We start from the raw sequence: 11,442 nt of genomic DNA, 5'->3' as shown, positions 1-11,442 counted from the left end.
AACCATCTTGCTCCGTTCAAGTTAATCTCACCATCTATGGCACTCCCTGTGATTCATATTAATTGTCACTAATATGGATGTTGTAGGTCAGAAGATCAAAGCTAAGATGGAGATTAGGATGGATAGATAGGTTTTAGATATGATATTACAATGAAAAGTAAAGTAAATAGAAAAACAACCGCGATGTAAATATTAATGAAACTTTAATAAGGCGAAATGTTTTGAGGAACGTAGGATCCACCTTTAGCATTGGTTCATTGTGATTAGGATAAATCTATTCCTTTCTTCATAACATGTATGTGTGGGAAGAGATCCATAAAAAGATAATCATAGACAAGCCATGTGATATTTCATCCCGAATAACCAGTGCAATGATCGTAAGCAAGCAACTCCGATCCCTCGCAATTAAGGGTTTCCCCATAGGTATTGATATGAGTTTTGTGAATCTCTCCTTGTCCCTCTTGACCATATGAATAGCACACGTTATGTCACTTAGCAGTTAGCACCATACATACTACCATATGTCCAAAGGTAATCCCCTCTCTAGCTCCGAAGGTAAATATACATGGTCAACTTCATATAATATCTAGAGAGAAAACTAACACATAATCATGAACCAAAGTTATAAATCATCTTTATTTCATATCATAATATTGCTAGGGTTTCTGCATCTCCCTAAGAATAAGGTAAATTAGTCACACACGGAAACAATCAACAACATCATCATCAGTACATTGAATGAATATGACTATATGGATGAATACAAGTGCAAATCCACAATAGCAATTGTAATTACAATTAGATGGGAGTAAATGAGATGGGAATGGTGATGGAGATGCAGCGGTTGATGATGGGGGATGATGTCTTGGCCTCCAATGATCCGTGTTGATTCCCTTCTGCAAGTTCCCCCTCTAGATCCCTTCTGAAGGTGAGGTTTATGTGAGTTGTATGTGCTGTCTGTTAATGTTGGATCTCAGATCTATCTTCGCGTTGTGAAACTACTTGACGAGGCGGAGGCGGTACCACATGGTATGGATGCGCAGTACGGGCAGACGTACCGGCTGTCTTTAAACCTTATGGAGATTCCTCTCTCATTGCCTCTTCACCTAGGTTTGTGGAAAATTATTTAGATGAGTTTTATCACTTCGAAATATCATATTTATGTCCAATACGACAACTCCAAATAATATGTTCATCAATAATTTCATATTGTGAAATCGTGTGGAAACAAGGGTAGAAGGTGCACGCGAGCGCCATAAATACCAAAATCCTATCACTACATATGCAAAAATATAAGGTAAATATGCTTAAAAAATGCACTCATCGGTATGTGTTGGGCTGAGATATATATGTGTGCAGACCAAAGACTTAGGTCTTGGTTCAAAATATATGAATTCAAGTTTGACTATTTAAAACCTCAATTTTGGATTAAAATAGTGTGTTAAAAGGTGACCTTAAATTCCTAAGGAGGCAATGGTTATAAGTAGGGTACAAACATCCAAATTTTTAAGTTGGTTCGTTTACCCCACATTTCAAAATATTCAAATGTTATGTTGAAATTTGAATTTCAAACCTAATGATCTAGGTGAAATCCAACACTAGAGTTCAAACTCAATCACTATCTTTTCAAAACAAAAAAATTCCCCTCATTTTGAGATGCATGCTATGCAAATGCACATATTCTACTTCCACCCTTCAGAAGTCCTATTCTTCTAGGTGTTACAGGTTCCCTCATCACTTTATATCGGTTCACTGGATGGCTTTATTTATAAACGGAGAAAAAACTTGTTCCGAGGAATACCAGGTCTCATATGGGCCACCAAATCGCACCACCAGATAACAAAATCTCAGATACATTCGACCAAACCACAAGCACAAAATGGCCATCAGTTTGGTCTCGGCTCGGACTTGTCTGCGCCGGATGAACCATCGAGGTGTGCAACTTAATGCAGGAAATCAAACACGTTCGAAGCTCGTTTGAAGAAAAAAAATTGTACTCCAACTAATTCAATTCGTTTGATTAAAAACAAATTTTGTGAACTTCAATTAAATATTTACGAAAATTATTAAAATTTACAGTATAAAGTCCATTGCATTAGAATTGTCATAAAGTGAATTTGCATATTATATGTACTTGGTACGGTGAATAAGGCTTATACTTCAATAGACCCCTAAAGTTGAAACGTTTTCTTGAGTGCAACATAAGAACGGACGATACACGTTAAGAATTAGAGGTAGGATGGCTGAGATTAGACGATACCACAATATTCCTTCGGGGGATTTACACTGTTTTAAGGCTTGAGAATCAATGGAAGCACAAGCCAATAATTAATAGTTTTCCTTATATTCTTTTTCGTTAAATTTTGTAAAAAAAATTTTTTGCAAGAAATCCACCGATCTATTAATAATCATCAACAGTAGTACAAATAACCCAAAAAGTAAAGAAAATTACAAATTTAACTTTAACTAAATCCCAAGAGCCTGAACTGGAGAGTACTTGGAATGATGCTGGTATCAAACCACCACTTTCTGTTGTGAGTGGATACAAATTTCTGTTGATTTGTTTTTCGTGTACTATTTTACTAAGGAGTGGCAGTGACACCTGGCGGCGCCTATTTTTCTAGCATCTATCGCTAGCCTAAAAGCAAACTCTAAGCTATAGCAGCCGTCAAATCAATCCGAAGTGGGCGTCGCTTTCCGGCCCGCCTTCTCGGTGAAGAAAGAGGCACGCACTGTAAAAAAATACAAACAACCAGGTAGGAATATTCCAAGGAGAACGCAAAAAGAAGAGCAAGTCAGGGGGCAGCCCATGGTCTCCGACGGGCAGCGCCGGCTCCCCGTGGTTTGACAAAACAGACAGCGAACCGCAGGCGCCGCAGCACGCGCCACCACACTTGACGACATCACCACACTCTCATATCTTCGCTTCGCTCCCCCTCTTCCTTCATCAGCAGCGACCAGAGTGCAGCAACAGAGCTACTACAGTTCTGCAACGAGTGACTAGTTTGAGAGAGAGAGAGAGAGAGAGAGAGAGAGAGATGAACGCGGACTACGGCGCGCCCACGGAGCTCGCGGGGCCTCTGCAGCAGAGGAGAGCTCTGTACCAGCCCCGCCTCCCGCCCTGCCTCCAGGTGATCGTCGATCATCCACCAACCCGCCCCCTCATCGTTTTCTTGGATTTTTCTGCTAATTTGAGACTTAAGATGCTAGTTAAGTACTTCCTGTAAGATGAATCTAGCGGTAAAAGTTAGTAGTAGTAGTAGTAACACGGTTGATGATCACATGCTATGCTCTGTTTCCTCTGTTTTATGTTCCTAAAACCTGTCGCGCCAGGGGCGAAGAAAGAATCGATGCTCACCGAATTTAATCCGTCATCTGTCCCAGGGAGCGACGGTGAGAGTGGAGTACGGCGACGCGACCACCACCATCGACCCCATCGGCGCCGACGCCGTCGCCCAGGCCTTCCCGCACACCTACGGCCAGCGGCTCGTTACTTTCCTCGCGCCGGACGCCGCAGTTGTAGAGGAGCGCCAGCCGATCAGGTCCGTCCGTCAAACTCGACGGCAAGCTCGTGGCCCCCCTTTGGTCCATGGGAATCTGCAGCGTTGATACTACGACTGGTCATACTGTTCTGAGACGGTGATGCAAGGCTGATTGCGTTTTTTTTGCAGGGTGGGCGTGGTGTTCTCCGGGAGGCAGTCGCCTGGAGGCCACAACGTCGTCTGGGGCCTCCACGATGCTCTCAAGGCTCACAATCCCCAGAGTACCCTCTATGGATTCATCGGTAATCTGATTTTCTGACATGATCTTATTTGACAAAATAACTGAAGGACTTTTTTTTTGTTTTGCTGTTTACTTACAGTGGTTTGTGCTTGCGTACAGGTGGGACTGAGGGGCTTTTTTCGAACAAGACACTGGAGATCACGAACGATGTTCTTGCGTCATACAAGAACCAGGGTTGGCTGGCATTTTTATTCCTTTTCATCCTTGACATGTTTCTGTCTATGGATGACGACTGACAAATCTTTGCCTGTTTCTGCGCCAAGGTGGTTTTGATTTGCTGGGCAGGAGTATCGATCAGATCCGAACGAGCAAGCAAGTGACCGCTGCTATGGCCACGTGCCGCAGTCTGAACTTGGATGGCCTGGTCATTGTTGGAGGTACTAATACTACGAGAAACCGAGACAATTAATTAGTTGAACTAGCTACGTGGTTCTGTTAACTTTGCTCCTACTCTTTATTACCAGGAGTGACTTCCAATTCAGATGCTGCACAGCTTGCAGAGACCCTTGTCCAGAACAACTGTAAGACCAAGGTACTGTAAGCAGTAACATCAAATGGTCATATGGTTCAAGCCACCAAAAGTCTCTCAGGAGCTAATGTCCTTACTGAACAGGTTGTTGGCGTGCCTGTTTCACTGAATGGTGATCTCAAAAACCAGTTTGTTGAGACAACAGTTGGATTTGATACGGTGTGCAAGGTAAACCACATGCGGCTATGGCCAATTTCTTACAACAAAATGACTGTACAGATACATTAAAATGCATCAGATACAGTTTACCATTATCAGTTTGTCACTCCTCTCATTATTGTATGGAAATTCTTTTTCAGGTGAATTCTCAGCTTATAAGCAATGTTTGCCTCGATGCAATCTCAGCTGGAAAGGTAATTGTAATATCAGCCATTTAGATTCTAAATTAAATACTTATACGTCTTATACTTACATATCAATCATATGCATGGCACTTGACTGATATGCCTTTTCCTAACAGTACTACTATTTTGTTCGTTTGATGGGTCGAAAAGCATCTCATGTTGCCTTCGAATGTGCACTCCAATCACACCCAAATATGGTATGGATCATCTAACTTGTAGGCCAAACTTGACTAGGTATGAGAAGAGCAATCATCTAATTCTCTCAACTTCTCCATGCAGCTTATCATGGGAGAGGAGGTGGCATTGTCAAAACTCACACTGATGGAATGTATAAATAAGATATGTGACGGGGTACAAGCCAGAGCAGAGTTAGGTTTGTATAGTCCTTTGGTCGTTTCGTTCGCGAAATAAGTTGAAGAACGCTTTGTCAATAAATTTTTGGGTGTACGTATATACATATGTTAACCACACGGGATATTTTTTTATAATGTGATAAACTGATGCCCGGTATCCTTTGTTCAGATAAATACCATGGTGTCCTCCTTATTCCAGAAGGACTGATAGAAAGCATTCCAGAAATGTATGCACTCATTCAGGTATAATGGTTCTGGCTACCTCATAAAATGGACAGCATAAATTCGTTTACCTTACTGGTTTCTGTTCAACCATTCCAGGAAATCAGTATCCTCCACAACAGTAATGTTCCTGTTCCAGAGATGTCATCAAAATTGTCTCCATGGGCAGCTGCATTGTTCCAGTTCTTGCCACCCTTCATCAGGAGAGAGGTGCTGCATTTCAGCAAAATTTCATTGCTTATTATTTGTGACTTCAACTGATTAACATAAACTAAGATCCAAATACTTTTTTATTTTTCACTCAGCTCCTCCTCCACCAAGAATCTGACAACTCTGCCCAGTTATCCCAGGTTTGTGAGCCAGGATGCTCTAAACTATAGCTGCCAGAACTTTTATCATGCAGTTATTGGCATCATAATGTCCTTTTTACAGATTGACACTGAGCAACTGTTAGCGCACTTAGTAGAAGCAGAAATGATAAAAAGAACAGTGAGTTTTCACTACTGCTGCTTTTTTCTTGGTTTTAAATTTCTGGATCTGTTCGTGCTGATCGTTTTACTTGTTTTTCAGAAAGAAGGGAGATACAAGGGAAAGAAGTTCAGTTCAGTCTGCCATTTCTTTGGATATCAGGCTCGAGGGTCCCTACCGTCAAACTTTGACTGTGACTATGCTTATGTAAGGATTATAAATTGTATGTAAATTACCTGATGACAATACTCTCAATATAAGTTGTAAAAAGAGATAAATATTATTAACATTGAACAATGCAGGCCCTTGGCCATATCTCCCTACATATGATTGCAGCCGGTTTGACTGGCTACATGGCAACTGTGGCTAATCTGAAGGATCCTGTACACAAGTGGCGTTGTGCTGCTGCTCCACTAACAGTAAGTTTTTATTTGATTTTCTTTTTATCCCTTCAACTTTTCTTTTAGACTTCAATAAAAGCATGGTCTTGATAAAAAAAAAATAGGTTGTTTCACTTTTCCGGACATAGAACTTGATTGAGCTATCTTTGTCCCCTAGCACTAACTGGTATTGTAACGACGAATTACTCCTTCCACTTCTATTTGATTTGTTGTGTTTAAGTATTATCTGAATGAAATACATAAATATTATTATATGCTTCACTAGTCCTGACTGACTCAGTAATACATTGCGTTGCAATCACCAGGCAATGATGAGTGTCAAGAGGCATTTACGTGGCCCTGGAGCAATCCCTACAGGAAAGCCTGCCATTCATCCTTCCCCTATTGACCTGAAAGGGAAGGCATACGAGTAAGTCTATGTGTATCGTTCCTTTTTGTTTAAGGCTACAAAAGCAATGTCATGGAGGGGAAATACCAGGATTGTGTCTTACTTATTACACCAAAATAAGTAATGTGAACTCATATTGTTGGGAGAAACCTTCGTATACTTCTTATAGCAAAACTGCTTAGCTTAAATATCGATAGGATTGTCACATTCAAGGTTATATCGATGATTTATGTGGTCACAGATGTAATTTAAATAAAGAAGGCGAGGAAAATATAATGCTTGATTAATCCCTAGTAACACTTGCCCTATGTTTATCTCCTCACAGTATTATATATTATACAAACTGAATTTTCTCTTGTATGACTAATCAGGTTACTGAGAGGGAAAGCTTCGAGTTTTCTCCTCGACGACTTCTACAGGACCCCCGGAGGTATTCAATTTAAAGGACCTGGTTCAGACGCAAAGCCCATCACGCTGACCATTGAAGATCAGGACTACATGGGCGACATCGAGATGCTAAAACTATATCTTGACAAGGTTCATGACTGAAACCCTGATGCATTTCGTTTGCCTGTATCATGTTTCTAACAGTGCCAAGCCTATCAACGAATTTACTTTCAGGTGAGGACAATCGTGAAGCCTGGTTGCTCGAGGGATACCCTGAAAGCAGCGATAAGCTCAATGATCTCAGTGACGGACGTGCTGACAGTGATGTCCCACCCTCTCAATGCTGAACTGCCTCTCTACCATTTCAACTGAGCATGAATAACTACATGATAGTTGTTGTTTTTTTTGAGAGAAGCTAGTTTTGTTTCTACTAAAGGAGGTTGGCTTCTTGAGCTATTCTGTTTTTTTATTTCTGTTCCTTTTCTGAAGGACAGGCATAAAGCATATCAGTTTATGTTGATATGTTGAAAATTGAAATAATAGTAGGCAATCCTTGTATGAGACTGGAAGCAAACGATAAACTTGGACTAAATTAATGGGAACCTTCAATTTGTAATAAACTGAACTTGCACTAGGCAAAGCTGGGTAATGATGCGCTCGTGCAGAAACTGAAAATTTGTACAGATTTTTCTTTGCGGGAAAGAAAATTGTACTTAGAAGTGTGATACATCTCGAGGAAGCTGTACAGATTTTTCCAACAACTAATTACGCGTTAAGTTGACAAAGTTCGATCCTGCAGAAACTGAAAATTTTGCTTTAGTTTGCAATTTTTCAACCGGGCAATGATGCACACTGCAACTTAACACCTCTCGTTTCACTTTTTCAACATCCAGGTCTTGGCACAGGAAATATAACAAGTTACACTCCAAGGAAGTTTTTTTTTTTTTTGCTGAGAGAGCATTGACCAATTCAGGAGCTTAAGGAATCGAGCATGAACCAGATCAAAGTGCAGTACAAATTACATGATAGGACAAAACGAAGTCCAAGTAGATAGACTAGAGGTCAAAATAAACTATGCTGCAGATACTGCACACCGTTACTCTGACCAGAAATTGCATAAGATACACATGCCAGAATATGGAAACCTTCTTGACTGAATACTAAAGAACTGGTAGATCCACCGACAACCCTGGTCTTCCCACCCCTACTCGATGCTGAATCCTGTACACAAATGGAAAGTCATTATAAGGGATTACGTAAGGCTATGAAGGAGATTCACTTTACCAGGGGCACAAACTTCCATTATATTTTGATATGGCTACTATCTTAATCTGATAATCTAACAAGATAACATCTCGCTAAACTGCTCCCAAATGAGAATGCAGAAAGTGTTATAAGCATTTAACAGCAAGAGAAAGTGAATCAAACAATCATGACAGCCAGACCTCCAAAGAACAAAGAGAGTGATCAGGAGAAAAAGAATTTAAGGATATCAAACAGCTGTACATGTAACTACATGTATATAATGCAAGGAACTAAGCACATCACACTTCACCAAGCAGTTAATTCAGCCCATAACAGCAAGGAGCTGCTCATATCTAACGATCTTATAAAAAATCTTAATTATCGAAACTAACTATTCAACAACATGAGTCAAAATATTTTTATTACTGCAGACCTTTGAGTTCCTGTTCAAAGCTAAGCAACACACCAAGATATTGTGCCAGTACTCTGAAGTAATCAATCCAGACATTAGTGCTAGTGCCCACAAGACCAGAACGAATCAACAAGCCCACAAGGTTCTGTTGCTATTTATGCATCACATCAAGAAAATTGCCAACAAAATGGATAATATTGATTTCCCCCTTTTCATCTCACCAGATGTGGTACGGATATTTTATGCGTCAAATAATTTGTATTCCTACAACCTGTTCCTTGTACATAATTTAGGAGTTTCTTCCTCATTCCTTCCTTTCTTTCCCACATATGAATGCTAATTACGCAGTATAGAAAGCATAGAAATTTTCATTAGTTAGCTTACGTATGTTAAATGTACAGAGGAACTTCAGAACTTTGCGAGTTGTCTTGTCCATCTCAGGAAACTTGACTTCAACTATCTTAAGGTGCTCTGATATTGCAGACGACCTCTCCACTGAACTGTAGCTTCCTATCATTTCAATGATATCTCCACCCTACATTAAGCAGAGATATTTAACCAAGATTAATAATCAATACTAACTTTAAGATGCAGCAATTGTCCATTTAGAAAATTCATACACTGGAAAAAAGATGAAGACTGAGCTTCTCTAGAATTGGTGAGTTCTTCAGAATGCAAGCTAGTGGATCCAAGTCAGGAGCCATGCACCAGTATTCGTTGAGTAATAGAGTCTTTAACTTGCTGAATGTAGGGCACCGCTTCAAATCTCTTGTGAAAATAAACTGAAATAAATACAAAACAAATGAGCAACACTGCTGAGAATGTCAAGCGATATAGTAGATAATGCAACACTGAAATGGTAATAAAAAGGAGCCAAAGACGAGTAACATACAATGTCAGATTCAGATATCAACTCCATATGTGTAGCATTTGAGATACCACCCAATAGCACGCATTCGTTGCTGCCATCATTATTAGCAACACAATTCTCACATCCATTATCATTATCTCCACAGAAATAGCCAAATTCGTCATAATTCAAACAGAAATTTTCACAGGAATTGCCAAGATCCACACGTGCGTTCTCTAGCAACACCATGTTCTCAAGAAAAGGGGTTCTACCTGAAAATTTATCTAGTTCCAGCGAGATGAGGCATGGAGTACATACACGGACCTGGCAATTCAGTTTGGACTGGCAATAAATGATGCTCAAGCGCTTCAGGGAACAGGACGATATCTTATGAACATGGATCTCACAAAATTTCATTTTCAGATCCTTCAATGCCGGGCAGCAAGAGAAGTCAAGGGACTTCTTTTGTAGGCCTACACCATAAAGGTCTAATATGTTCAGATGCTTAGAGACAAGAGGCAGGCCGTCTAGGTAGAGATGTTCGTAGTGATTGATATGAAGGGTGAGCGCACGAACTCCCCATTGCACAGAACATCGAGTCCATAGGTTCACATAGGGCACGTCATCTTTCAAGAATTTGCTGAATTTGATCTCAACGGTGTCTAGGACCCTGCGCTCACGCAGGATGAGCAGATGGTCCAGGAACTTCCGCAGTTCCTGGACAGGCCCCTGTCTCAGAACGCCGACGATGCGCAGGCCTGTGGTGAACTTCCAGAGGTGGCGCCAGCGCCGAGCAAGCACACACGTCCGCACGGCCGACTGCACCGGGAGGAAGGAGAGGAGGTGGTGGAGGATATCGTCGGGGAGGGCGCCGATGCGGTCACCCGCTCTCACCGGCGGCGCACTCACGTTCTGTTCCCCTGGAGGCATTTCGCCGAACAGTCGTCGGGCGTCGGACTGGGAAGAAAGAAATGTCAGATGATACAAAAGTAGAGAGAGTGGGGCAGGAAAGTTTGATGCGTTGACCTCACCTGGCCGCCGGCGAGTTCACTTGTCACAGGAAACAGCAGAGAAGCAGAGGATGGACTCCCCGAGAGTAGCCGCCGCAGGATGGTTTGGGAATTGGGATCCCTCCCTGCGGCAACCCTGCCTCTGACCTAGGAGATGACCAGGGCGGCGATAATCGCCGGACCGGCGGCGATCCGGACACCGAAGCAGCGGCGGCGACGGCAGCCAGCCGGCCGGCCACTGACCTAGCTCGCCGCTTATTTTGGTCGCTCGGGACGGAGAGAGAAACCACTGAAGAAATCGCACAAGTCACCCGATAACGGACAGAGATTTGGTCCATATGGACACTAGCGATCTCTTTATTAAAAAAAATTAGTTTTAAAAAATTTCGATTTTTTCTGTAGGATGGAGCCAGTAATATATGTTACAAACCTGCAAATTCAAATCTCTAAGAAAAGGCAGACTTTTTCATTTTTATGTAGCTTTGAATACAAAATATTTTAAACTGAGATTTTGGGGTGTTAGTGGGATATATCATTATCTATTTTTAGAATTTTGTTTCATAATTATTTTTTAAAAAATATATTTTAAAAAAAAATTCTGATATAACGAGATTACTCGTGCTCGGGAGCAAAAATGACTTTCCGCCGGACAACTCGCCATACAGTTTTTTCTCCAATGACACAAGCCACCAATTTTTAGTGTAGTACGTCACACATATATGTTCAATTGCAGATTTACTCGATTCTAATAAAATCCACGAGTCAGTGATATCATTGCAAGATGCATGTCCAGTGTGGTGGCCCTAAGACCATGCACTACACCAAAAGCGGTTCAAAGAGGTTAAAGAATCGATTCAACACATAGTAGGAAACCGGTCCATGAACTCTAACAACAAAAGCGAACCAACTTTATTATGCGCTTCTTTGCATGTATGTGTGGGGTCTTTGATAAAAATGTGAGAGAGTAAGGCTAGAACAAATACAAAATAGCATGCATGTGTGAAACCCACGAACGATTCAATACATAGTAGCAAAACACTAGCGATTCTA

At 41.2% G+C, this 11,442-nt stretch overlaps 2 protein-coding genes across 2 annotated transcripts; one reads left to right on the top strand and one right to left on the bottom strand.

Moving 5' to 3' along the window:
• Nucleotides 1-2,804: 2,804 nt before the first annotated feature.
• LOC124691960 (pyrophosphate--fructose 6-phosphate 1-phosphotransferase subunit alpha-like) lies at nucleotides 2,805-7,283 on the top strand. Its single transcript, XM_047225254.1, has 19 exons — nucleotides 2,805-3,131; nucleotides 3,385-3,542; nucleotides 3,672-3,784; nucleotides 3,883-3,957; nucleotides 4,047-4,160; nucleotides 4,248-4,315; nucleotides 4,397-4,480; nucleotides 4,612-4,665; nucleotides 4,773-4,853; nucleotides 4,936-5,029; nucleotides 5,179-5,252; nucleotides 5,331-5,441; nucleotides 5,537-5,581; nucleotides 5,664-5,720; nucleotides 5,802-5,906; nucleotides 6,002-6,118; nucleotides 6,406-6,509; nucleotides 6,860-7,025; nucleotides 7,110-7,283. Exons 1-19 carry the CDS (start codon nucleotides 3,039-3,041, stop codon nucleotides 7,245-7,247), a joined length of 1,851 nt encoding a protein of 616 aa, XP_047081210.1. The 5' UTR covers nucleotides 2,805-3,038; the 3' UTR covers nucleotides 7,248-7,283.
• Nucleotides 7,284-9,146: 1,863 nt separating this feature from the next.
• Nucleotides 9,147-10,540, bottom strand: LOC124656854 (F-box/LRR-repeat protein At4g14103-like). Its single transcript, XM_047195520.1, has 3 exons — nucleotides 10,409-10,540; nucleotides 9,425-10,339; nucleotides 9,147-9,314 (listed from the first exon to the last, which is right to left on the bottom strand). The coding sequence occupies exons 2-3, from the start codon at nucleotides 10,310-10,312 to the stop codon at nucleotides 9,147-9,149; spliced, it is 1,056 nt and encodes a 351-aa protein (XP_047051476.1). The 5' UTR covers nucleotides 10,313-10,339; nucleotides 10,409-10,540.
• Nucleotides 10,541-11,442: the final 902 nt, after the last annotated feature.

This window comes from Lolium rigidum, chromosome 1 (genome assembly GCF_022539505.1).
Source record: "Lolium rigidum isolate FL_2022 chromosome 1, APGP_CSIRO_Lrig_0.1, whole genome shotgun sequence".
Taxonomy (NCBI): domain Eukaryota; kingdom Viridiplantae; phylum Streptophyta; class Magnoliopsida; order Poales; family Poaceae; genus Lolium; species Lolium rigidum.
Note: the sequence above shows the minus strand (reverse complement) of the source record. Positions and strands in the feature narration are given on the sequence as shown.

Coding starts and splice junctions, on each gene's coding strand:
- LOC124656854 (XM_047195520.1), bottom strand. CDS start 10,312: ATGCCTCCAGGGGAACAGAACGTGAGTGCGCCGCCGGTGAGAGCGGGT. Junction 9,315..9,424: donor TGATATCTGAATCTGACATT/GTATGTTACTCG, acceptor TATTTATTTCAG/TTTATTTTCACAAGAGATTT.
- LOC124691960 (XM_047225254.1), top strand. CDS start 3,039: ATGAACGCGGACTACGGCGCGCCCACGGAGCTCGCGGGGCCTCTGCAG. Junction 5,442..5,536: donor CACCCTTCATCAGGAGAGAG/GTGCTGCATTTC, acceptor TTTTTCACTCAG/CTCCTCCTCCACCAAGAATC. Junction 5,907..6,001: donor TTGACTGTGACTATGCTTAT/GTAAGGATTATA, acceptor TGAACAATGCAG/GCCCTTGGCCATATCTCCCT.